The sequence below is a fragment of the Archocentrus centrarchus genome, chromosome 16 (genome assembly GCF_007364275.1).
Source record: "Archocentrus centrarchus isolate MPI-CPG fArcCen1 chromosome 16, fArcCen1, whole genome shotgun sequence".
Taxonomy (NCBI): domain Eukaryota; kingdom Metazoa; phylum Chordata; class Actinopteri; order Cichliformes; family Cichlidae; genus Archocentrus; species Archocentrus centrarchus.
The window spans coordinates 13,972,208-13,996,660 of NC_044361.1; the positions used below are offsets into that span (position 1 = coordinate 13,972,208).

Below are 24,453 nucleotides of genomic sequence, written 5' to 3' on the forward strand. Positions count from 1 at the left end.
TCACTCAAACATTCACATCTTCTGATCCAGACGTTTTTACATCCAAAGTGTGTTCTGTGTCTAAAGCTTCATCCAGATCAGTGTGATGTAACAGTGATGCTACAGTAACTACATTAAATGTTTCAGAGGAACGGACTGACAGTCTGACAGCTGCAGCTGCGCTCATTATAAGTCCGCGACATCATCACTGTCTCACTGCCTGTTGACAAGTGAATGACTGTAAAGGCTTCATCTTATGTACAAAAATAATGAACTAACGTCTAACTGGGATTTCAGTGCTTGTAGAAACATAAACGTCTGCAGATGAATTGGCTCCTCTGATCGCTTTGCAGCCACTTTATGAATGAGGAAATGAATCAGTGTCATACAGGTGGTTCAGGTGCAGCAGGAGGGGAGGAGTCAGAGAGACACTCAGAGTTTGTTGGATAAAACCTGCCAGCGAGCAGGTTAGGTTCACACAGTCTGTTACCCTGGTAACTGACTCAGAGTTGCAGTTAGCTCTCTTTCTGAAAATGAAAACACGAGTTTCCCTCATTTTAGGGTTAACAAACCCAGAGCTGTTGGCAAAACCTGCTTCCTGGAATAGGCCCCTGGACATTAAAGATAGGCCCACAAGGAAATGCTGCTACAACATTTGAATTCCACAAAGCTTTAAATAAGACTTTTTCATCTGCGTACTGATGTTTTATTTTGCTTCCATGTAATTTTTCATCAGCACTTTTATTTATTTTTCCTTTGTTTTTAAGTAATAAGGCTGAAAAACTCTCCTGTTCTTTTTGAAAGCATGGTTATGTTTACCTGAAGGTTTGGGTTTACTTCATCCATCCATCCATCCATCCATCCATCCATCCATCCATCCATCCATCGTCTTCTGCTTATCCTGTTCAGGGTCATAGGGGGAGGGGGGCAGTGGGAGGAAACTGGAGTACCCGGAGGAAACCCACGCAGACACAGGGAGAACATGGAAACTCCACACAGCGAGAGAGAGGCCTGGGCCAAGGTGGAATCGAACCCAGACCTTCTAGATGTCATTCTAGCCAACCGCGTTCAAGAGAAATGATCCCTGATGTCATATAAAACAGCTTGCGCACCATTTGAATCACATCAGTTTATATTCTGGCTCTGCATTAAAACTACTGGTACAGTTTTTAGAAGGTTGCTGGCATATTGCAATGATAGATTTTATTAGAGATAAAAATGTTTTACTAACTTTATGGAGCAAATCAAAGCTAAAAATGTCCTTTATCTACTTTTTAAAAAAGGCTGTTTTTTGCATTCACACATTCACCTTAAATGTATAAAAAATAACGTTTGTAGTCGGTTGTAGAAAATGTATTGAAAACATTTTAAACTGATATGCATCCTCTTTCACCCCCTATTTATATAATGGCAATGCAGATTTGAAGCTTTTAGCATTTTTAGGCGTGCTTGAAAAAAATTACAGTTATGGACTGATCTCCCTGACCTAGCTGCTGATGAACACATCTTATCAGAACTGTTAGCTGAGGAGTTTGAGTCAGCCCCACATTGGATAGACCAGGGGTCCGCAACCCACGTCTCTGGAGCCGCATGGGGCTCATTCACACTTAATCTGCGGCTCTGTGCGGCTCGCGGAAGTAAATTATAAGTATCCAATTGAAGTGCATTTTAATTTTGTCAGTTCGGTTTTTGTTGTAATTTTAAGTTGGAACATTATTGTGATCTTGAAATATTAAAATAAAATCATTTTATTTATCTGTTTATTTATTTTCGTTTATATAATATATGCCTCACTCGCAGTAGCCGGTAGCGGCTACCGGCTTTCGCTAGTATTTGCGGTTCTCACTGTTTTGTTTTCTGTGGAAACCGGGTTCAAATGGCTCTTTCCCCATTACAGGTTGCCGACCCCTGGGATAGACTGATCCATCAGAGTCATTGTCTATTAAATTAAGCAAGTCAAGCAACTGTTGCTCCAAATCACGTCTTCATCTTCATTTGAAATTTGTTGGGAATTTGTTAGGTGGCAGCAGGGGTGAAAGTAGTTTTAAATTCTTGCCGGTACTATGACAAGCGCGCACACACACACACACACACACATATATATATATACATCATATATATATAATATATATATATGATGTATATATATTATATATACATCATATATATATATATATATGTAAAAAAGTCTGCGTAGTACGCAGTACCGGACCGTACCGGCTTACTTTCACCCCTGGGTGGCAGCCAAACGTCTTCACAGGATCTGCAGACTCCGATCATGTATACGAACCAGCTCCTCACAAAATAGTCATTCATCATTCATTGTACTTCGTATTTCACACTGGGCCACCAAACAGCTCCATGATGACATGGGCCGTGTTGGGGCAGAGAGGGTCATTCACTTGGGACAAGACCGTTTCTACTGGCCTTTTATAAAGAGGGACACTGAGGCTATTGTGACCAGAAAATGCCTCTGCATTAAGCAAAAGAAACCAATTAAACACATCAGAGGCCCAGTGAGATATATTACTAATTCTGCGCCACTCGAACTCGTGTCTATAGACTACATGCATCTGGAGGTCAAGCAGGGGGAGGCTATGACATTTTGGTAGTCATTGATCACTTCATCAGGTTTGCTCAGGCTATTGACCTATTTAATGACCTATTTATAACCCTACAATACCTGGCTGGACTTCTCCACAAACCGTCTCATTAATATTTTAGTCGACAATCAGGCCAACAATCACTGAACTGATTAACATAAAAAAAAATGCACATTTTAATAATCTGCCTCAAACACACTTGCAATTGCATCAAGATACTGTGGTCAACCGAGCCCTCAGGCCAGCAGAATGCAGAATTTTTTATTCGAGATAATACAGTACGGGTGCCGAGTGACCTACAAACGCATCAGAAATCATCTTATCCTGCAAATTTTGACCATTTTACTGCACAGTACAGTAGAGGTTTTGCTATATTGAAAATTATAATACATTATCATCCTTACATTACACACTATAAATCCAATCAAATCATATTCTTGAAGAAGCGACCAAATTTGTAATGGATTGACTCCCAACTCTGCACACAAATTTCTGTAATATTGCTGCATATTTCACAAAAACTAAATGTCAAGCCTCTAAATACTGTGATGTATCAACTTGGATTATTTAGATGATCAAAGTGTTTATTTGTTATTTCAGACTGTAATTACAGAAATTAATTAATGGTACTGTACTGTATTTGTAATACTGCCATTTTTGAATGGCAGTATCTCAAACCCTTAAACAGCACTGAGTCTGCAGCTGAGAGAATAACAAGTTTAAGTGTCGGGAGCAGGTTAAGTTCAGTGTCAGTTTAAAATCAGCTGGAAGTGCCACATTTTCACTTTTTTATTTATAACATGTTTAAAGTGCAATATAGCTTCTCTACTTGGGGAATACATTTTAAATGTGCACCTTATTAAGTCATACCTTACTAAAAACACTGAATGAAGCACATCTGTGTGCCACATTTTCACGGGGATGTGCATGTATTAATTTGGTGATTTACAAAATGCATGAATGTTGAATACTTGAATCTGCTGCTGAGTTGCACATTCATTTCACTTTGATCTCTGATTTCCACATCTCCTTTATCAGGCTGTGAGACAGTAAACTTAAATGGATCCAGTTTAAAGTTTCTGAGCTTTAATCTGCAGCCGTCACCTTAGAAAAAAACAGCAGTACTGAGAGCACACCCAGCAAAAAAAAATTAACTGGAAATACAATGTTTATTTTACCGCTCTATGTGCTAAATTACCAGATTAGTGATTTTCTGAAACATTCATCTGTTGTCATGTATTTTTAATCACCATTTCATAATGTATCTGGTGTTGGTGGCATAGGGATCATTTTCTGTGGAAGAAAAGTCATGACTCGTGTTAGATGCTGCTGATGCCAGATAGATAGGCAGAGGAGAAGGATGGTGAGAACAGTCATATTGAACCCACAGAGCAGCTCCAAAGACCTACAACATCATCTTGCTGCAGATGGTGTCACTGTGTATCGTTCAACTATTCAGCACACTTTGCACAAGGAGAGGCTGTATGGGAGAGTAATGCAGAAGAAGACTTTTCTGCGCACACGCCACAAACAGAGTCGCTTGAGGTATGGTAAAGCACATTTGTACAAGCCAGCTTCATTTTGGAATAAGGTGCTCTGGACTGATGAAACTAAAATTGAGTTATCTGGACGTAACAAGGGGCAGTATGCATGGCGGAAAAAGAACACAGTATTCCTAGACAAGTGAAAAGTGAAACATCAAAGGACAACATGGTTTCATCTGGATTCAGTTTAAGATTACAGACCTTATTGGTAAAATCTGTGGAGTTTTCAATGTGATGGGGTGTGTTGCCTACAAGCAGAGATAAGATGGTGGTGAGGTGCTTGGAAATGTTGTAGGAGACCAAGTTTATACTGCTGATAATGGGTCTGAGTGGGACTCCTCCTTTGTGGATCTTCAACAGTCCAAAAATGCATGGAGTAGTTTCTCTGGGGCACAGACGGTAGTAAGTGGGGCGATCAGTGTCTTTTTCCTTTTTGACTTGTTGTAGGTAACAGATCACTGTTTTCTCGTAGTTGCTTGTGGGGTCTCGTCTTAAGACCTCATAAGTATTGTTGTCACTGAGGAGTGTAGTAATTTTGGTGTGGTAATCAGTTGAATTCAGAGCAACGGTGCGCCTCCCCTTGTCAGGTGGTAATAATGTGATGTTTTGATCCTTACTGTGATGGCCTTCTTTTCTTGAACAGTGAGGTTGAATGGAGGAATTCTTGCAATGTTTCAGGTAAAACATTAAAGTGATTTTGTGTAAACATTGTATTTCATTATTTCCACTGAAAGGATGGAGTCTCCAGTCACCAGTTGTATTGTTATTTACCTGCGTTAATATTTTATTTTGAGACTTAATATTTACCTGCTGATTTTCTTTCAGACTCCAGCTAACAAAGCCCAGACTTTTGTCTTGCCAGAAAGTCAAAGGGTTTACTTAAACTACTCAAACTCCTGACCTTTCAAAGTATGCTCATAAAATGGGTTCAGAGTGAGCTTTTATTAAAAGCTAAATTTAAGAAACACCCCCTGTTTCATATTATATAACAACCATAATTCTTCCAGGATCTGCCTGCATTTCACAGGCATCTCTCAGATTTTCTGGACCTGTATGTAAGTGATTCCAGACCAAGTAATTAATGCTAACTGAGCCAAGATTCTCAGACTTGCTCATGGTTTTCATATTAATAACATTACTAATAGCATTTAATTAAGCTTATTAATCTGTCTTCTAATCAATTTCAACCAGGATTCAGGAGCACCACAGAGCCCATTAAAGTTCTCAGGTCTGATATGCAAATTTGTGTTTGGTCGATTATTTCTTTGTTGTAACAATGCTTCTTGTCAATGAATCCTATCCTGTTTATTTCCCCTTACATGGTACCACATTTGTAAGGAAAATTTGCAATTGTGGGTTGAAGAGCAGAGTTGAGTATGTGGGTGGTACTCATGAAAAACTTGCCAAATCATGTCTTCTACTGACTCTTGTTCTTGCTCATTGTGTGTGTGTGTGTGTGTGTGTGTGTCTTCTTATTAGGGTTTCTTTTTAATATTGTAGACTCTTTACCTTGCAATATAAACCGCCTTGTGTTGTGAATTGGTGCTACGTAAATAAAATTACATTGAAAGGCACTCTGGCTCAATCATGATTATGAATATGATTAGGGAGAAATTCAGGTTAAGAGCTGAATTAGTTGGAGAGGAACCATATTTGGTAACTTACTGGTAGAAAAGTCCTCCTTTTTACTTTCATATGTTGAATGCATTTCAGAGCATGTACCTTTTCACCTTTACTTGAGCAAAGACGTTTAATCAGTACTTCAGCTTTTGCCACAGTATTGTTAATACAGCTACTTATAAACTAAGCCTAAACAGCAAATTATCTGCTGTCTTCAAGCCACTGGAAAATTTTTAGCCTATTACTTGATAAGTCATGTTTATGGTGCTATCAGTTGCTTTTAGTCTGATATAGTGATTTTGCCCTCAAGTCAGCAGATCCGTCCCAGTGTGGGCAGGACTCGGCCTGTTTACAGGCAGCGCACCATCAAACAACAAAGTCACTGCAGCCCCACAGCGGGCTGCTCAGCAAACACCCAATAGCTGATGTTATTGTTGGTGTCTGAGTCTGAGCCCCAGTTTTGCTAGACAGCAGTTTCCTTTAAATTACTCGATGTTTAAAAAAAATTGTAAAAATTTGATTCCCCAGAAAGCTTTGAATTAGTCTTTTTCCTCTTTAATTTCTAAGCACATTAAATGACAGAAATTTAGCAATGTCATCCACTGAATGCTTTATCACACTAAGGAGTGTTTTATCTTTCAAGACTGATTTGAGTTCAGCTTTTCTTTCCCTATTTTTTTTTTTTAGTCTTAGTTCATGGTCAGTATTTGTTTAATTGGAGTTGTGGAGTTGAGCTAAGTTTTCTCTCGTGTTCTGCATTTGGGCCCAAATCCTGCCTGCGACACAGCCCACATGACAGTAACAAGCTCTCTTTTCCTTTAAAAAAAAAAAAAAAAAAAAAAGAGAGAGAGGATTTGATTATTATAGAAATGCTTTATAGGATTTAAAGAAAAAATTGCTTTAATGTTCCTCAGTTTAAGCATTTATAATCTGATCTAAAATAAAATAAAATGCAGGGCAGATTTCCAAGTCTTTAAGGAATGTAAGGATGTATCATGAAAGACAAATGTGCTTTAAGAAATGTCTAAGCTTTTATAGAACCATCTACATGTTAGTCAACTAGATTTTGATGGAGGAAAAGAGATATTATCAGATATTATCAGGTGAAAAAAGGCCACTATTAACAGGTCCAAATCAGATCCAAATTGGATGCAGTCCTGATTAGGGTTTAATTCCGGGATCCGGGATTCCCGGGAAATGCGATCAGAACCATTTCCCGTTTCCCGGGAAACGTAAGACGGGAAACCGGGAAAAAAGTCGCACACGTCGATTTGTTGTCATACGGTAACATTGATGGGGTGATGAGTCAACAGTACTTACGGTATTGCGGTAACTCAGCAGAAGCGAGGCACATACAGGCAATGATGTCTACGAACAGTTTTGTGTGGGGGCATTTTACAAAAATAGATAATGACAGCACCAAATGTATGTTGTGTGACCGAGTCGTCAAATGTTCTGGTGGATCAACAAGCGGACTACGCAGACATTTAGAGTCCAAACATGACAAACACGAAGAAAGGCCATCATGTTCAAAACGGCTAAGGGACTTGCGGAGCGTCTTTTCCTCGGCCGTTTCTCCGAGGAGAGCGCGAGCGAGGGTGATGCAGATGCCAGACCTACATCATCGACTGAAGACGTCTCAACTGAAGGGAACCTCAACCTAGCATTGGATCTGCAGCAGGCCATTTCAATGACCACTACGCCGGCATCAGATGAAATCAAAGAGGGTGACCTCACGAAAGTTCTGACCAAAGAGTTTTCTCTGTTCGAAGCTACAAACAGGAGACCACCCCACCTGCAGCAGTTGTTTGATGCCCTGCGTTCTGTTCAGGCTACATCCGTGGAGGCGGAGAGAGCATTTTCTATCTGCGGCCAATTTGTCACTAAACTCCGAAATCGCTTAAGCGCAGAATCTCTCTATGCTCTCTGCTTCTTAAAAGCACACTTTCAGAAAAAAAAGAAAGCTTCCGAATGTTAAAGTTAAGGAAATATTGACAGAAGGGTTCGTTTAATGCGAAAAGCATTACTTTTCATTTCAGGCACGTTCAGCCTCCGTTTCAAGCGTTTTAATACACAGTTGTACTTTTTTCCTCTTTAATTTGTTGTTAATTTTATATTATTATATATTGTTATCTTGCATTATATAGCCTATAATATATGCCTGAACAATAAAGAAATATCTGTTTAACTTCGAGTGTTTCTTTTCCTCGTTTGCAGCCACTTACTAACAATCATGAATTAGAATACGGGCCTAATATGTGAAGAAGGTATCATGAAATAGATTACTTAAACATATTTCGCTTTTAAAATGGAGTTGAGTAAAATATCTACAATATCAAAATAGGTTAAGCCCGACACAGGCTACAGAAGGCCTAATTAAAATAAAAATAAATAAAACCCACTTTTTCCCGGGATTCCCGGGAAATTGCTCGTCTTTTCCCGGGATTTGATTCATGCCATTTTCAGGAAAAATATTAAACCCTAGTCCTGATCAGGTGGACTCTGATCCAAAGCCTGTGGTCACTTTATCTGCATTAATAAGTAACATATCACATGGTTTGGGGGACTCAGGAAAAGTTAGTGTTCACTTTTTAAACAGTATTTCTGTGTCATTTGTGATTTCACGTTGGTTCCTGAGTACGGTACTTTGCTTTTAATCCTCGCAAAAAAATGTCGCTTCCTGAGGCGATGTACCTGCGCTATCATGGACTTCTGCTTCCCAGAGAAAATAACTCCTATGAGAGTTTGAAATTTGCGCAGGAATTCAAGTTTGAAGACGACGACATCCTGGTCGTTACCTACCCAAAGTCAGGTCAGTGTTTCTGTCAAAGACTCAAGGAGTTTTTTTACCTCACAGAAAGCTAACGATTTAACCTTGATGATGATAGACTTTGTGTGTGTGTGTCTCATTATATTTCATATCACGTGTAGGTTAATTGCCAATTTCTCTTGTAAATTCAACAACGCGCACACACAAAGCCATCAGGCAGGAACTCTGCTCTCTGAGCTGAATGCAGGTAAACAGGAAAATGTTCAACAAATGTTTGCTCAAGGTTACATGAACCATCTGTAAAAAAAGACGATGAGGTTGGACCCCAAATGCGGGACTCAGACAGTGAACCGAACTTAAACGGTGGTTTATTGAAAAGATTACAACTCATACAAATAAACTGCGCTGGACAGATGCCAGAACTAAAACTAAGACTGAGACAACTTGTAACATTTTACGAGAAAAATTGATTGTTTGATACGCTTGTGTGTATAAATCATTTGACGTCTCACGTTTTTTTTTTTTTTTTTTGTGATATGTGCTTCACTGTCACTTGGTGTTGGCTCTCACTGCGGTATTGTATCACTTCCTGTTCCTGTTTCGGAGCACAGTGTTTTGCTGTCTGTTAGCTGTTATATCTGTATAACTCGATTTATCTGGATAATAACATATTTTAGTGTAATCTTCACCTACTTTAAATAGCATACTCTTTGCTGAATCACCTGTATTCACATTACTCACGTTATTTGTTTTTAGAAATTCGCTAGCTTAGCGCAGGTAGTAGCTTAGCCCTTAGCCGACTCACTACCAGCATGGCTTCTTCTCCTGTCTCTCCTGCACTTTCCTGCTCTGGGTGTCACATGTTTAGTTACTCCTCGGCCTCCTTTAGCAGTAACGGTACTTGTAATAAATGTAGTCTGTTTGTACCTCTGGAGGCCAGGCTTTCTGAATTGGAGACTCGGCTCCGCACCCTGGAAAATCCTGTATCTAGCCAGGCCCCTGTAGCGGGTGCGGACCATGGTAGCTTAGCCGCCGTTAGCTCCCCCCCAGCAGATCCCGAGCAGCAGGGAAAACAGGCCGGCTGGGTGACGGTGAGGAGGAAGCGTAGTCCTAAGCAGAAGCCCCGGGTACACCACCAACCTGTTCACGTCTCTAACCGTTTTTCTCCACTCGGCGACACACCCGCCGAGGAACAAACTCTGTTTATTGGTGACTCTGTTTTGAGAAACGTGAAGCTAGAGACACCGGCGACCATAGTCAAATGTCTTCCAGGGGCCAGAGCAGGCGACATTCATGGAAATTTGAAACTGCTGGCTAAGGCTAATCGTAGATTTGGTAAGATCGTTATTCACGTCGGCAGTAATGACACCCAGTTACGCCAATCAGAGGTCACTAAAATTAATATTGACTCGGTGTGTAACTTTGCAAAAACGATGTCGGACTCTGTAGTTTTCTCTGGGCCCCTCCCCAATCAGACCAGGAGCGACATGTTTAGCCGCATGTTCTCCTTGAATCGCTGGCTGTCTGAGTGGTGTCCAAAAAACGACGTGGGCTTCATAGATAATTGGCAAAGTTTCTGGGGAAAACCTGGTCTTGTTAGGAGAGACAGCATCCATCCCACTTTGGATGGAGCAGCTCTCATTTCTAGAAATCTGGCCAAATTTATTAACCCTCCTAAAAACTGACTACCCAGGGTTGAGACCAGGAAGCAGAGTTGCAGTCTTACACGCCTCTCTGCAGCTTCTCTCCTCCTGCCATCCCCCCAAAACCCCATCCCCATAGAGTCGGTGCCTGCTCCCAGACCACCAAAAACCAAAGCTAAAATCAGCAAAAAGCTATTTAAGCATAAAAATTCAAAAACAATAAATAATACAGCTTCATCAACTGCACCAAAGAATAAAACAATTAAATGTGGATTGTTAAACATTAGGTCTCTCTCTTCCAAGTCCCTATTAGTAAATGATTTAATAATTGATCAACATATTGATTTATTCTGCCTTACAGAAACCTGGTTACAGCAGGATGAATATGTTAGTTTAAATGAATCAACACCCCCGAGTCACAGTAACTGTCAGAATGCTCGAAGCACAGGTCGAGGAGGAGGATTAGCTGCAGTCTTCAATTCCAGCTTATTAATTAATCAAAGACCCAGACAAAGTTTTCATTCTTTTGAAAGCCTGACTCTTAGTCTTGTCCATCCTAATTGGGAAAATCAAAAACCTGTTTTATTTGTTATTATCTATCGTCCACCTGGTCCCTACTCAGAGTTTCTGTCTGATTTCTCAGACTTTTTATCTGATTTAGTGCTCAGTTCAGATAAAATAATTATAGTGGGTGATTTCAACATCCATGTAGATGCTGAGAATGACAGCCTCAACACTGCATTTAATCTATTGTTAGATTCAATTGGCTTCTCTCAAAATGTAAAGGAGCCCACCCACCACTTTAATCATACTCTGGATCTTGTCCTAACATATGGCATAGAAACTGAAGACTTGCCAGTATTCCCTGAAAGCCCCCTCCTGTCTGATCATTTCTTAGTAACATTTACATTTACTTTAATGGATTACACAGCAGTGGGGAATAAGTTTTATTACAGTAGAAGTCTTTCTGAAAGTGCTGTAACTAAGTTTAAGGATCTAATTCCTTCATTGTTATGCTCTTCAGTGCCATGTGCCAACACAGTGCAGAGCAGCTACCTAAACTCTGCTCCCAGTGAGGTCGATTATCTCGTCAATAGTTTTACATCCTCACTGCGTATAACTTTGGATACTGTGGCTCCTCTGAAAAGGAAAGCTTCAAATCAGAAGTGCCTGACTCCGTGGTATAATTCACAAACGCACAGCTTAAAGCAGATAACTCGAAAGCTGGAGAGGGAATGGCGTCTCACTAAATTAGAAGATGCTCATTTAGCCTGGAAAAAGAGTTTGTTGCTCTATAAAAAAGCCCTCCGTAAAGCTAGGACATCTTACTATTCATCATTAATTGAAGAAAATAAGAACAACCCCAGGTTTCTTTTCAGCACTGTAGCCAGGCTGACAAAGAGTCAGAGCTCTGTAGAGCCGAGTATTCCTTTCACGTTAACTAGTAGTGACTTCATGGATTTCTTTACAAATAAAATTTTAGACATTAGAGAAAGAATTATTCATAACCATCTCAAAGATTATTCTTCATGTTCGGCTGCTTTCAGCACTGCTGGTATTTGTTTAGACTCTTTTGCTCCAGTTGATCTTTCTGAGTTATCTTCAATAGTTACTTCCTCCAAACCAGCAACATGTTTATTAGATCCCATTCCTACTAGACTGTTCAAAGAAGTCTTTCCAATTATTGATGCTTCAATCTTAAAAATGATCAATCAGTCTTTATTACTTGGCTATGTACCACAGACCTTCAAGGTGGCTGTAATTAAACCTCTACTTAAAAAGCCATCACTTGACCCAGCTGTCTTAGCTAATTATAGGCCAATCTCCAACCTTCCTTTTCTCTCAAAGATTCTTGAAAGAGTAGTTGTAAAACAGCTAACTGATCATCTGCAGAGGAACGGTTTATTTGAAGAGTTTCAGTCAGGTTTCAGAATTCATCACAGTACAGAAACAGCATTAGTGAAGGTTACAAATGATCTTCTTAGAGCCTCTGACAGTGGACTCATCTCTGTTCTTGTCCTGTTGGACCTCAGTGCAGCTTTTGATACTGTTGACCATAACATTTTATTACAGAGATTAGAGCTTGCTATAGGTATTAAAGGTACTGCACTGCAGTGGTTTGAATCATATTTAATTCAATTCAATTTTATTTATATAGCGCAAAATCACAATAAACTGTCGCCTCAAGGCGCTTTGTATTGTGGGTAAAGACCCTACAATAATACAGAGAAAACCCAACAGTCAAAACGACCCCCTATGAGCAAGCACTTGGCGACAGTGGAAAGGAAAAACTCCCTTTTAACAGGAAGAAACCTCCAGCAGAACCAGGCTCAGGGAGGGGCAGTCATCTGCCGCGACCGGTTGGGCTGAGGGGAGAGAAAGACATGCTGTGGAAGAGAGCCAGAGATTAATATCAATTAATGATTAAATGCAGAGTGGAGTATAAACAAAGTAAATAAGGTGAATGAGAAACAGTGCATTATGTGAACCCCCCAGCAGACTAGGCCTATAGCAGCATAACTAATGGATGGTTCAGGGTCACCTGATCCAGCCCTAACTATAAGCTTTATCATAAAGGAAAGTTTTAAGCCTAATCTTAAAAATAGAGAGGGTGTCTGTCTCCCGAATCCAAGCTGGAAGCTGGTTCCACAGAAGAGGCGCCTGAAAGCTGAAGGCTCTGCCTCCCATTCTACTCTTAAGTATCCTAGGAACCACAAGTAAGCCAGCAGTCTGAGAGCGAAGTGCTCTGTTGGGGTGATATGGTACTATGAGGTCTTTGAGATAAGATGGTGCTTGATTATTCAAGACCTTGTATGTGAGGAGAAGAATTTTAAATTCTATTCTAGATTTAACAGGGAGCCAATGAAGAGAAGCCAATATGGGAGAAATATGCTCTCTCTTTCTAGTCCCTGTCAGTACTCTAGCTGCAGCATTTTGGATCAGCTGAAGGCTTTTCATGGAGCTTTTAGGACAGCCTGATAATAATGAATTACAATAATCCAGCCTAGAAGTAATAAATGCATGAATGAGCTTTTCAGCATCACTCTGAGAAAGGATGTTTCTAATTTTAGAAATATTGCGCAAATGCAAAAAAGCGGTCCTACATATTTGTTTAATATGTGCATTGAAGGACATATCCTGGTCAAAAATGACTCCAAGATTTCTCACAGTGTTACTGGAGGCCAAAGTAATGCCATCCAGAGTAAGTATCTGGTTAGACACCATGTTTCTAAGATTTGTGGGGCCGAGAACAAGAACTTCAGTTTGATCTGAATTTAGAAGCAGGAAATTAGAGGTCATCCAGGCCTTAATGTCTTTAAGACATTCCTGCAGTTTAACTAATTGATGTGTGTCATCTGGCTTCATTGATAGGTAAAGCTGAGTATCATCTGCATAACAATGAAAATTGATGCAGTGCTTTCTAATAATACTGCCTAAGGGAAGCATGTATAATGTAAATAAAACTGGTCCTAGCACAGAACCCTGTGGAACTCCATAATTAACCTTAGTGTGTGAAGAAGACTCCCCATTTACATGAACAAACTGGAGTCTATGTGATAAATATGATTCAAACCACTGCAGTGCAGTACCTTTAATACCTATAGCAAGCTCTAATCTCTGTAATAAAATGTTATGGTCAACAGTATCAAAAGCTGCACTGAGGTCCAACAGGACAAGAACAGAGATGAGTCCACTGTCAGAGGCTCTAAGAAGATCATTTGTAACCTTCACTAATGCTGTTTCTGTACTGTGATGAATTCTGAAACCTGACTGAAACTCTTCAAATAAACCGTTCCTCTGCAGATGATCAGTTAGCTGTTTTACAACTACTCTTTCAAGAATCTTTGAGAGAAAAGGAAGGTTGGAGATTGGCCTATAATTAGCTAAGACAGCTGGGTCAAGTGATGGCTTTTTAAGCAGAGGTTTAATTACAGCCACCTTGAAGGTCTGTGGTACATAGCCAACTAATAAAGACTGATTGATCATTTTTAAGATTGAAGCATCAATAATTGGAAAGACTTCTTTGAACAGTCTAGTAGGAATGGGATCTAACAAACATGTTGCTGGTTTGGAGGAAGTAACTATTGAAGTTAACTCTGAAAGATCAACTGGAGCAAAAGAGTCAAAACAAATACCAGCAGTGCTGAAAGCAGCCGAACATGAAGAATAATCTTTGAGATGGTTATGAATAATTTTTTCTCGAATGTCTAAAATTTTATTTGTAAAGAAATCCATGAAGTCACTACTAGTTAACGTGAAAGGAATACTCGGCTCTACAGAGCTCTGACTCTTTGTCAGCCTGGCTACAGTGCTGAAAAGAAACCTGGGGTTGTTCTTATTTTCTTCAATTAATGATGAATAGTAAGATGTCCTAGCTTTACGGAGGGCTTTTTTATAGAGCAACAAACTCTTTTTCCAGGCTAAATGAGCATCTTCTAATTTAGTGAGACGCCATTCCCTCTCCAGCTTTCGGGTTATCTGCTTTAAGCTGTGCGTTTGTGAATTATACCACGGAGTCAGGCACTTCTGATTTGAAGCTTTCCTTTTCAGAGGAGCCACAGTATCCAAAGTTATACGCAGTGAGGATGTAAAACTATTGACGAGATAATCGACCTCACTGGGAGCAGAGTTTAGGTAGCTGCTCTGCACTGTGTTGGCACATGGCACTGAAGAGCATAACAATGAAGGAATTAGATCCTTAAACTTAGTTACAGCACTTTCAGAAAGACTTCTACTGTAATAAAACTTATTCCCCACTGCTGTGTAATCCATTAAAGTAAATGTAAATGTTACTAAGAAATGATCAGACAGGAGGGGGCTTTCAGGGAATACTGTTAAGTCTTCAGTTTCTATGCCATATGTTAGGACAAGATCCAGAGTATGATTAAAGTGGTGGGTGGGCTCCTTTACATTTTGAGAGAAGCCAATTGAATCTAACAATAGATTAAATGCAGTGTTGAGGCTGTCATTCTCAACATCTACATGGATGTTGAAATCACCCACTATAATTATTTTATCTGAACTGAGCACTAAATCAGATAAAAAGTCTGAGAAATCAGACAGAAACTCTGAGTAGGGACCAGGTGGACGATAGATAATAACAAATAAAACAGGTTTTTGATTTTCCCAATTAGGATGGACAAGACTAAGAGTCAGGCTTTCAAAAGAATGAAAACTTTGTCTGGGTCTTTGATTAATTAATAAGCTGGAATTGAAGATTGCAGCTAATCCTCCTCCTCGACCTGTGCTTCGAGCATTCTGACAGTTACTGTGACTCGGGGGTGTTGATTCATTTAAACTAACATATTCATCCTGCTGTAACCAGGTTTCTGTAAGGCAGAATAAATCAATACGTTGATCAATTATTAAATCATTTACTAATAGGGACTTGGAAGAGAGAGACCTAATGTTTAACAATCCACATTTAATTGTTTTATTCTTTGGTGCAGTTGATGAAGCTGTATTATTTATTGTTTTTGAATTTTTATGCTTAAATAGCTTTTTGCTGATTTTAGCTTTGGTTTTTGGTGGTCTGGGAGCAGGCACCGACTCTATGGGGATGGGGTTTTGGGGGGATGGCAGGAGGAGAGAAGCTGCAGAGAGGCGTGTAAGACTGCAACTCTGCTTCCTGGTCTCAACCCTGGGTAGTCAGTTTTTAGGAGGGTTAATAAATTTGGCCAGATTTCTAGAAATGAGAGCTGCTCCATCCAAAGTGGGATGGATGCCGTCTCTCCTAACAAGACCAGGTTTTCCCCAGAAACTTTGCCAATTATCTATGAAGCCCACGTCATTTTTTGGACACCACTCAGACAGCCAGCGATTCAAGGAGAACATGCGGCTAAACATGTCGCTCCTGGTCTGATTGGGGAGGGGCCCAGAGAAAACTACAGAGTCCGACATCGTTTTTGCAAAGTTACACACCGAGTCAATATTAATTTTAGTGACCTCCGATTGGCGTAACCGGGTGTCATTACTGCCGACGTGAATAACGATCTTACCAAATCTACGATTAGCCTTAGCCAGCAGTTTCAAATTTCCATGAATGTCGCCTGCTCTGGCCCCTGGAAGACATTTGACTATGGTCGCCGGTGTCTCTAGCTTCACGTTTCTCAAAACAGACTCACCAATAACCAGAGTTTGTTTCTCGGCGGGTGTGTCGCCGAGTGGAGAAAAACGATTAGAGACGTGAACAGGTTGGTGGTGGACCCGGGGCTTCTGCTTAGGACTACGCTTCCTCCTCACCGTCACCCAGCCGGCCTGTTTTCCCTGCTGCTCGGGATCTGCTGGGGGGGGAGCTAACGGCGGCTAAGCTACCATGGTCCGCACCCGCTACAGGGGCTCAGGGAGGGGCAGTCATCTGCCGCGACGGGTTGGGCTGAGGTGAGAGAAAAAAGACATGCTGTGGAAGAGAGCCAGAGATTAAAAATAATTTATGATTAAATGCAGAGTGGAGTATAACAAAGTATATAAGGTCAATGAAAAGAAACAGTGCATTACAAGAACCCCCCCCAGCAGCCTAGGCCTATAGCAGCATAACTAATGTTGTGTTTTTATACATATCCTGGATGTCTGGCAAAAAGAATGGCTAACACACAGAGAGAGAGAGAGAACCATTTACACTCACATTCACACCTATGGGCAATTTAGAATCACAATACCTAAATACTGCTTGACTATATTTATTCTTTTGCTGAATTTCTTTGTATTGTGGCAACATTTTTTGTAATAGGAAAAAGCCCTGGAATTGTCCCTTTCAGTCTTGGTGCTACAAGTTTAATACAATACATGAGTATTTTGTAACAAAAGTAACAAAAGCAAAAGAAAACAAACTGTGTTTCATTATGACCTCATCAATCTGCATGCTGAGAGTTCCATAGAATGATAATGTATGAAAGGAAAGAACATTCTAAAGATCACAGGACTTTTCTCATTATAAAGCTGACACTTCCAAAGCAGAAGTCATTTCACTGTCTTTCTATTGTGAGTGCACAGCGAAAGTCAGAGCTCGAAGTTTGGATTTCCAAACGTCTTCTATTGCCTTAAACCTATGAGAAACATCCCTGAAAATATCAACAAGATGATGAGTTTCTCAGAGGAAATGGAGGCCCTGGTGATAAAGCTGCAGGTAATGGCGACAGGCAGCAGTAGTTGAGCGCGTTGTGTATTCGTATTTTATACTATTTCTTATTTTTGTTATAGGGCAAATGTTAGAAAAGCAACAATCACGATGACTTACGGTTGCTTAGTGCACTTTTTTTTTTTATCGTTTTGACACTTTTGTGTCACTTTTTGGGCAGACTCTGTGTGAACCAAGAACGTCGGCATTATAGCCGGGATTTCCTCCTCTTCCTGCGGGACTCAGGGGTGGGCTTTGTGGAACCCTCTGCAGTTTTTCCCACGGATATTCTCCGGATTGGAAACTCCACGGAGAACCGACGTTGGGAGCACAGGTTGTCTGGGGTCAGAAAACGGGGGAGACGCGGTGGTGTGCGTCAGAGGCTGAAGAGGCAGGGCCACCGTCGGATGCCACTTCCCACTATCATGTTGGCAAATGTCCAGTCACTGCGTGGGAAAATTGAGGAGCTTCAGGCAAATGTCAGGTATCTGGTAGAATACAAAAGTGCTTGTGTCTTGGCACTGACAGAAACATGGTTAAAGGACCATGACTTGCAGTGGGACTTAGAGATTGAGGGGTTCGGAGAGCCCATTCGGTTGGACAGAGACTCCACGGTGACAGGTAAATCACTCGGTGGAGGCTTGTGCCTTTATGTGAATAAAAAATGGTGCAACACAATTGTCATCAGGGAGACGCACTGTACTCCCGATATTGAACTTCTTGCTGTGTCATTGCGCCCTTTTTATCTGCCCAGGGAATTTCCACAGCTTTTTATTACTCTTGTTTACATTCATCCTAAGGCCAATGTGGATTTAGCTTCTCAGGCTATTGGGAAGACCGTGCATCGCCTTCAGGGTATTTCCCCAGACGCTCCAAACTTTATTATGGGGGATTTTAATCGTTGCAGGGTCGGGAAGTCACTCGGCAACTTTTATCAGTATATGACGTGCCCCACTCGACTTACGAAGTCCTTGGATTTGTGTTATGGGACGGTGAAGGACGCTTATAAATCCTTAAGCAGAGCCCCGCTCGGCTCATCGGACCACAGTGTTGTTTATTTGGTTCCGTCCTACAAACCTGCCCTGAAGAAACACAAGCCGGAGCGACGTTTGTTTCCGGTGTGGTCGGAGGAGTCTATCCGCTGTCTTCAGGACTGTTTGAGCTGCACTGACTGGGAAATGTTTAAAAGTGCATGCACTGACCTTGATGAGCTCACAGACACCGTCTCATCTTATGTCTCCTTCTGCGAAGAATCAGTCATCCCCAGGAAATCCATCACTATATTTCCCAATAATAAACCATGGATTTCCAAATCAGTAAAAAGTTTAATTAACTTGCGAAATATAAGTTTTAATAATGGGGATATGGCTCGATATCAGTTAGTCAAAAAACAAGTGAGGAAGGAACTGAAAATAGCCAGGGAGAATTATAAGGAGAGGGTGGAGAATATGTTTAGGTCCAATAATTTTCGACTGGCTTGGGATGGGCTTAAATCTATGATGGGGATGCCAACCAAAAGGACTTGGATTAATTTTAATTCTTTGCCTGCTCTTAAGTTGTCTAATGATTTTAATAGTTTTTACAATTGTTTTAATATTCATGATTTTACCGAGGAGCTTTCTGGTTTTAAGAGTGTGCCCTCAGATGTCACAAACACAGTACACATTGATAGTGGAACTGTTTTTAATCTCTTTCGAAAGACTAAGGAGAGAAAAAGCTCAGGTCCTGATGGCATTGGAGGCCGTATTCTTAAAAACTGTGCCCTGCAGCTGGCAGATATCTTTAGTTTTCTTTTAAACATGTCTCTTAATACTCACAGGGTCCCTCAGCTTTGGAAAGCCTCAACCATTGTTCCTGTTCCCAAAAGTAAGGACACTCGGTCCTTGAATGATTTTAAGCCTGTTACCCTCACCTCATTAGCAATGAAGACATTTGAAAAGATTATTAAGGGAATTCTTTTATCTAGAGTTAGAGAACATCTGGACCCACTTCAGTTTGCTTACACGACAGGCAGGGGAGTGGAGGATGCAACAGGAACCCTTTTAAACATGATTTTAAGACATCTGGAGGGCACAAAAACCCTTGCAAGGTTGGAGCAGATAAAGTGGCACTCCTTAGTTATTGTACTTGGTGACTGTAACAGAGGAAACCTCAGCCTGGAAGTGCCCAAATATAGACAGTTTATTAAGTGCCTGACCAGACAAGACAATATTCTAGTTCCCTGTTAGACTACAGTAAGCAATGCTATCACGTGGTCCCTGTGACGTGCTTGATAACGAGATGTCAATCCAAATATGAGACCTGAAATGATCCTAATATGTTGCAAACTGACCACAAAGAGAGGCAACCTGGCTGTATACATAATCAAGGCTGTGGTGTTCCAGACAGAAGCATTGAACCCATAGAGTAAAGAGGGTTTTGAGTTAATGTTGTAGTGACGGTGCTCCTGTGTGGTGGAGGTTGGTTGTATTGTTAAGTTGTAGTTGGAAGAAAATAACGAGTCGCCACGGGAGGGCGCTTTGGGGTAGAGAACCGCCTGTGTGAAAAAAACAATAAATCAGGGTTGCTGTGTGAAACTTCCAGTTGTCTGCTTGAAAAGTGTTTATGGGATCCAATATCATACACAACAGACTTTTGGCGACGAGGATGGGATTTTCAAGTTGGAAGACACAGAGTCCGCGGACGGAGCGACTCCATCGAGGCAACCCAGGACTGTAAAACGAAAAGCCGAGCTTTGGTGAGTGAAAGGACCGCCGAACCGGAGCTAAGAAAATGGCGTTTGGAAAGCCAGAAGACTTTCACTTCGAGGAAAGTGAGGAAAGTTTTGACAACTACCGTGCACGTCTCGAGCAGTATTTTGCAGCAAACAGCTTGGACACTAAAGAGGTGAAAACTAAGTCGGTGTTTCTCACAGTGGTAGGGAAATGAGCACATAGCTTGTTGATGGATTTATGTGCACCAAATAAACCGTCGGAAAAAACCTACGAGGAGTTGGTGAATTTGCTTCAGCGGCACTACGTACCGAAGACCAATTTCATTGCAGAAAGGTGCAAGTTTCACGGGAGAAACCAAAAAGACAACGAGACGATCAGTGAGTATGTGGCCAGCTTAAGAAAGTTAGCGGCTACATGTAAGTTTGGGACCTTCTTAGATGAAGCACTGCGTGATAGATTTGTCTGTGGGGTCAAGAGCAGTGAGCTGAGAGATCGGCTGCTCAGCACCGCGCACACCAAAGACTTGACACTCCCGCTTGCTGTAGAAATGGCGCTCTCTTTTGAGGTAACCAAGGACAGTGCACAGCAATTTTCACAGAAAGCTTTCAAGGCTCACGTAGTGGACAAGAAAGCTAAGGCAAGGTACCGTGAAGCTACGGAGAAATGTGCAGCTGTCGGGAAGCCCTGTTATCGTTGCGGTGGAAAGAGTCACAGCCCGAACGACTGCAGGTTTAAGGCAAGCGAGTGTCATGAGTGTAAAAAGAAAGGACACATAGCCAAAGCCTGTCGCTCACGCAAGGAAGGAGGCTATTCCACGACGACCAAGGGAGCCATGCATCTGGATATGGAGAAAAGGCGTCCCAGCGTTTTCACGCACCAGTCCTGCCTTGGTGTCAGTGATCTTAAGCCGCCCCAGAGTGCAGATCGAGGCAGCGCTCACAAGTTTCAGGGAGATCGAGATGGCATGCAACTCCTGTCACACCACAACAGAGAAGACAGAGTGGCCAGCGATGTTTTGGTGCAGGATAAAATGGAGGCTGCACCGAACTCTGACAATGATCCAGTTGTGACATTAGACAGTCCCGATTTTGGTCTGTTTGAAATTAACACAGGTAATGGTGATGTTGTAAAACCTTATTACGTGTATGTCAGTATAAATGGTTCAAGAGTGAAAATGGAACTAGACACTGGTGCGGCAGTGTCAGTGATATCCGAAAAGCTGTACAAGCGCAGATTTAAGTCAGTTAAACTTAGTGCAGCAAATTGTGTACTTAAAACGTACAGCCAAGAATCATTGCAACTGATGGGTAAATTTATGGCAAAAGTAAAATGTCAAGAGACCACTAAAAAACTAGAACTGCTAGTTGTAAAAGGAAGCGGCCCCACTTTGATGGGTAGAGACTGGATTAGCCAGTTGCAGCTGGACTGGTCACAAGTGAATAGAGTGGCTCCAGAAACAGTGGAAGACGTATGCACCAAGTATGCATCAGTGTTCAAACCTGAGCTTGGCAAGTTGAATGGTATTAAAGCCAAGTTGTATGTAGCACCCGAAGCAGTACCAAAGTTCCACAAGCCCAGAAATGTGCCTTATGCACTGAGAGAAGCTGTGGAAAGGGAACTGACTAAATTGGAGGCGGAAGGGGTTATTTCACCTACTAATTACAGTGAGTGGGCCGCTCCAATAGTGTGTATACCTAAAAAGGATGACAGTGCAAGATTATGTGGAGACTACAAGGTCACCATAAATCCCTGGTTAAAAGTGGATCAGTATCCACTCCCAAGAACTCAAGATCTGTTTGCAAAATTAGCAGGAGGTCAGAAATTCACCAAACTAGACTTATCCCAGGCCTACCAGCAAGTCGAGTTGGAGGAAAGCTCTAGGCATTACCTGACAATAAACACTCACAAGGGGTTGTATCGATACAACAGGTTGCCCTATGGTGTTGCAAGTGCCCCTGCAATTTTCCAGAAAATAATGGATCAGGTGCTTCAGGGCATGGATGGAGTTATCTGCTATCTTGATGATATTTTGATAACTGGTAAAGATGCAGAAAGCCACCTGGCTAACTTAAAGGAAGTTCTTAAGAGGCTAGAAGGCTACAATCTCAGAGTAAAGCAAGAAAAATGTGAGTTCATGCAAGACAGTGTATCCTACTTAGGACATGTCATTGATGCCACAGGTATTCATCCTATGAAGGAAAAGACAACTGCCATTCAGAAGGCCCCAGTCCCAAGAAATGTAACTGAACTTAGGTCGTTCTTGGCTCTGTTAAACTATTATGGGAAGTTTATTCCAAACTTATCCACCCTGATCCAGCCGATGTCAGCATTGCTGCACAAAGATGCAGACTGGATTTGGTCAGAAAACTGTCAAGATGCATTTGAGAATGCAAAGAAGGCACTGCAATCTGACAAAGTTTTGGTGCATTTTGACTCAGAGTTGCCAATTATCTTAGCATGTGATGCATCTCCTTATGGAGTTGGTGCTGTAATCAGTCACCAAATGAAAGATGGAAGTGAAAGACCGATTGCATTTGCATCAAGAATGTTAACCAAGACTGAACAGAACTACTCTCAGATTGAAAAAGAAGCACTTGGGTTGGTGTTTGGTGTTATGAAGTTCCATGACTACCTTTTTGGAAGGAAATTCACTTTGGTGACAGACCACAAACCATTACTGAAAATTTTAGGACCAAAAACAGGTGTACCTACACTAGCTGCTGCTAGGTTGCAAAGGTGGGCTCTAATCCTGGCTGCATACAAGTACGAGATTCAGTACAAGAGATCTGAACAGCATAGTAATGCAGATGCCTTATCAAGGCTACCAATGAAACTGAATGTAGATGTGGTGTCAAACCCCATTTACAAAGTATCTTACCTTGAAGAGTTACCTCTCACTGAAAGGGAGATAGCGAAAGAAACAGACAGAGATTCTGTATTGAAAGTGGTGAAACAGTTGGTGTTGACTGGCTGGCCTAAACATGTACAGGATGATTTGCTGAAGCCTTATTTTCAGAGAAGATTTGAGCTTACAGTTGAGGATGATTGTCTGCTGTGGGGGCTACGTGTCGTAGTTCCTGAAAGATTCAGAAACCAGTTGCTCGCTGAACTGCATGAACACCACTGGGGAATAGTTAAGATGAAATCCCTTGCCAGAAGTTTGTTTTGGTGGCCAGCAGTAGATGAGTGCATTGAAAGGGAAGTCAGTGAGTGTGCCATTTGCCAAAAGCAACGTAGTGTGCCTTGTACTGCACCAGTACATTCATGGAAATGGGCTTCCAGTCCGTGGGAAAGGATACATCTTGATTTTGCAGAGGACCGCAAGCAGATGTTCCTGGTACTGATAGATGCCTATGCTAGATGGCCAGAGGTTATTCCTATGCATACTACTACATCTGCTAAAACCATTGAAACATTGAGAACGTTGTTTGCAGCTTACGGGTTACCAAAAGAAGTTGTAACAGATAACGAGCCTCAGTTTGTGTCGCAAGAGTTTGAGTCATTTCTAAAAAAAAATGGAGTGCAGCACATTAAATCGCCTGCATACCACCCTGCCAGTAATGGATTAGCTGAGCGATTAGTCCAAAATCTTAAGAAGTCACTGGCAAAGAATCGAGCTGTTGGTGGCATGACACTGGAGCACTGTGTTGCAAATTTTCTCTTAGGGTACAGAAACATGCCCCACACAACAACAGGAAAAACTCCAGCGGAGTTGTTTCTGAAAAGACAAGTTCGAACGCGACTGTCACTAATAAGACCTCAGTTTTCCCAGAGAATGCAAAACAAAACAGACCCACTTTTGCCCCGTGTCAGGGTCTTCGCTGTAGGTCAACCTGTCTTGGTAAAGAATTACAGGGGAGGGGAGAAGTGGTTGAATGGAGTTGTACAAGAAATTCTGGGTCCTGTAACTTACAGTGTTGAACTGAATGGGAAATGTGTAAAAAGCATGTAAATCAGATGTTGGGGGTAAATGGAAACGCAGCTCAGCTGACCAAAACAGACTCTTGTGGTGGAACTTTTTGGGATTGTGATGATCTCGATACAAACGAAGATGTGGATCAACAAAGGGAAGAAAGCACTGTGGGAACACAGCCAACTGAGTTGCCATCACCTACAGTCGAAGGGAACACTCGCCCAGTGAGAAACCGGCGGCCTCCTGAAAGACTGAACTTGGAATTGAGATTGTAAATGTGAGAAAAGAAAGGAAGAGTAAAAATAAGTTTTTTTTCCTGTTTGTGTTAAAAAAAAACCAAAAGAAAAGACAAAAAAAAAAATCAATAACTGAAAATGTTCAATGGATGGAGAAGTATTGATTTTACAGGGGAAGAGCTGTGGTGTTCCAGACAGAAGCATTGAACCCATAGAGTAAAGAGGGTTTTGAGTTAATGTTGTAGTGACGGTGCTCCTGTGTGGTGGAGGTTGGTTGTATTGTTAAGTTGTAGTTGGAAGAAAATAACGAGTCG

The 24,453-nt window shown here is 41.3% G+C and overlaps 1 protein-coding gene across 1 annotated transcript in view; it reads left to right on the forward strand.

Moving 5' to 3' along the window:
* Positions 1-8,356: 8,356 nt before the first annotated feature.
* The window catches only part of LOC115793833 (sulfotransferase 2B1-like), a 47,398-nt gene continuing 31,301 nt past the window's right edge, over positions 8,357-24,453 (forward strand). The window contains exon 1 of the mRNA XM_030748971.1: positions 8,357-8,558. Within this exon, the coding sequence (XP_030604831.1) occupies positions 8,417-8,558 (142 nt within the window). The 5' untranslated portion in view covers positions 8,357-8,416. The remainder of the gene's footprint in view (positions 8,559-24,453) is intronic.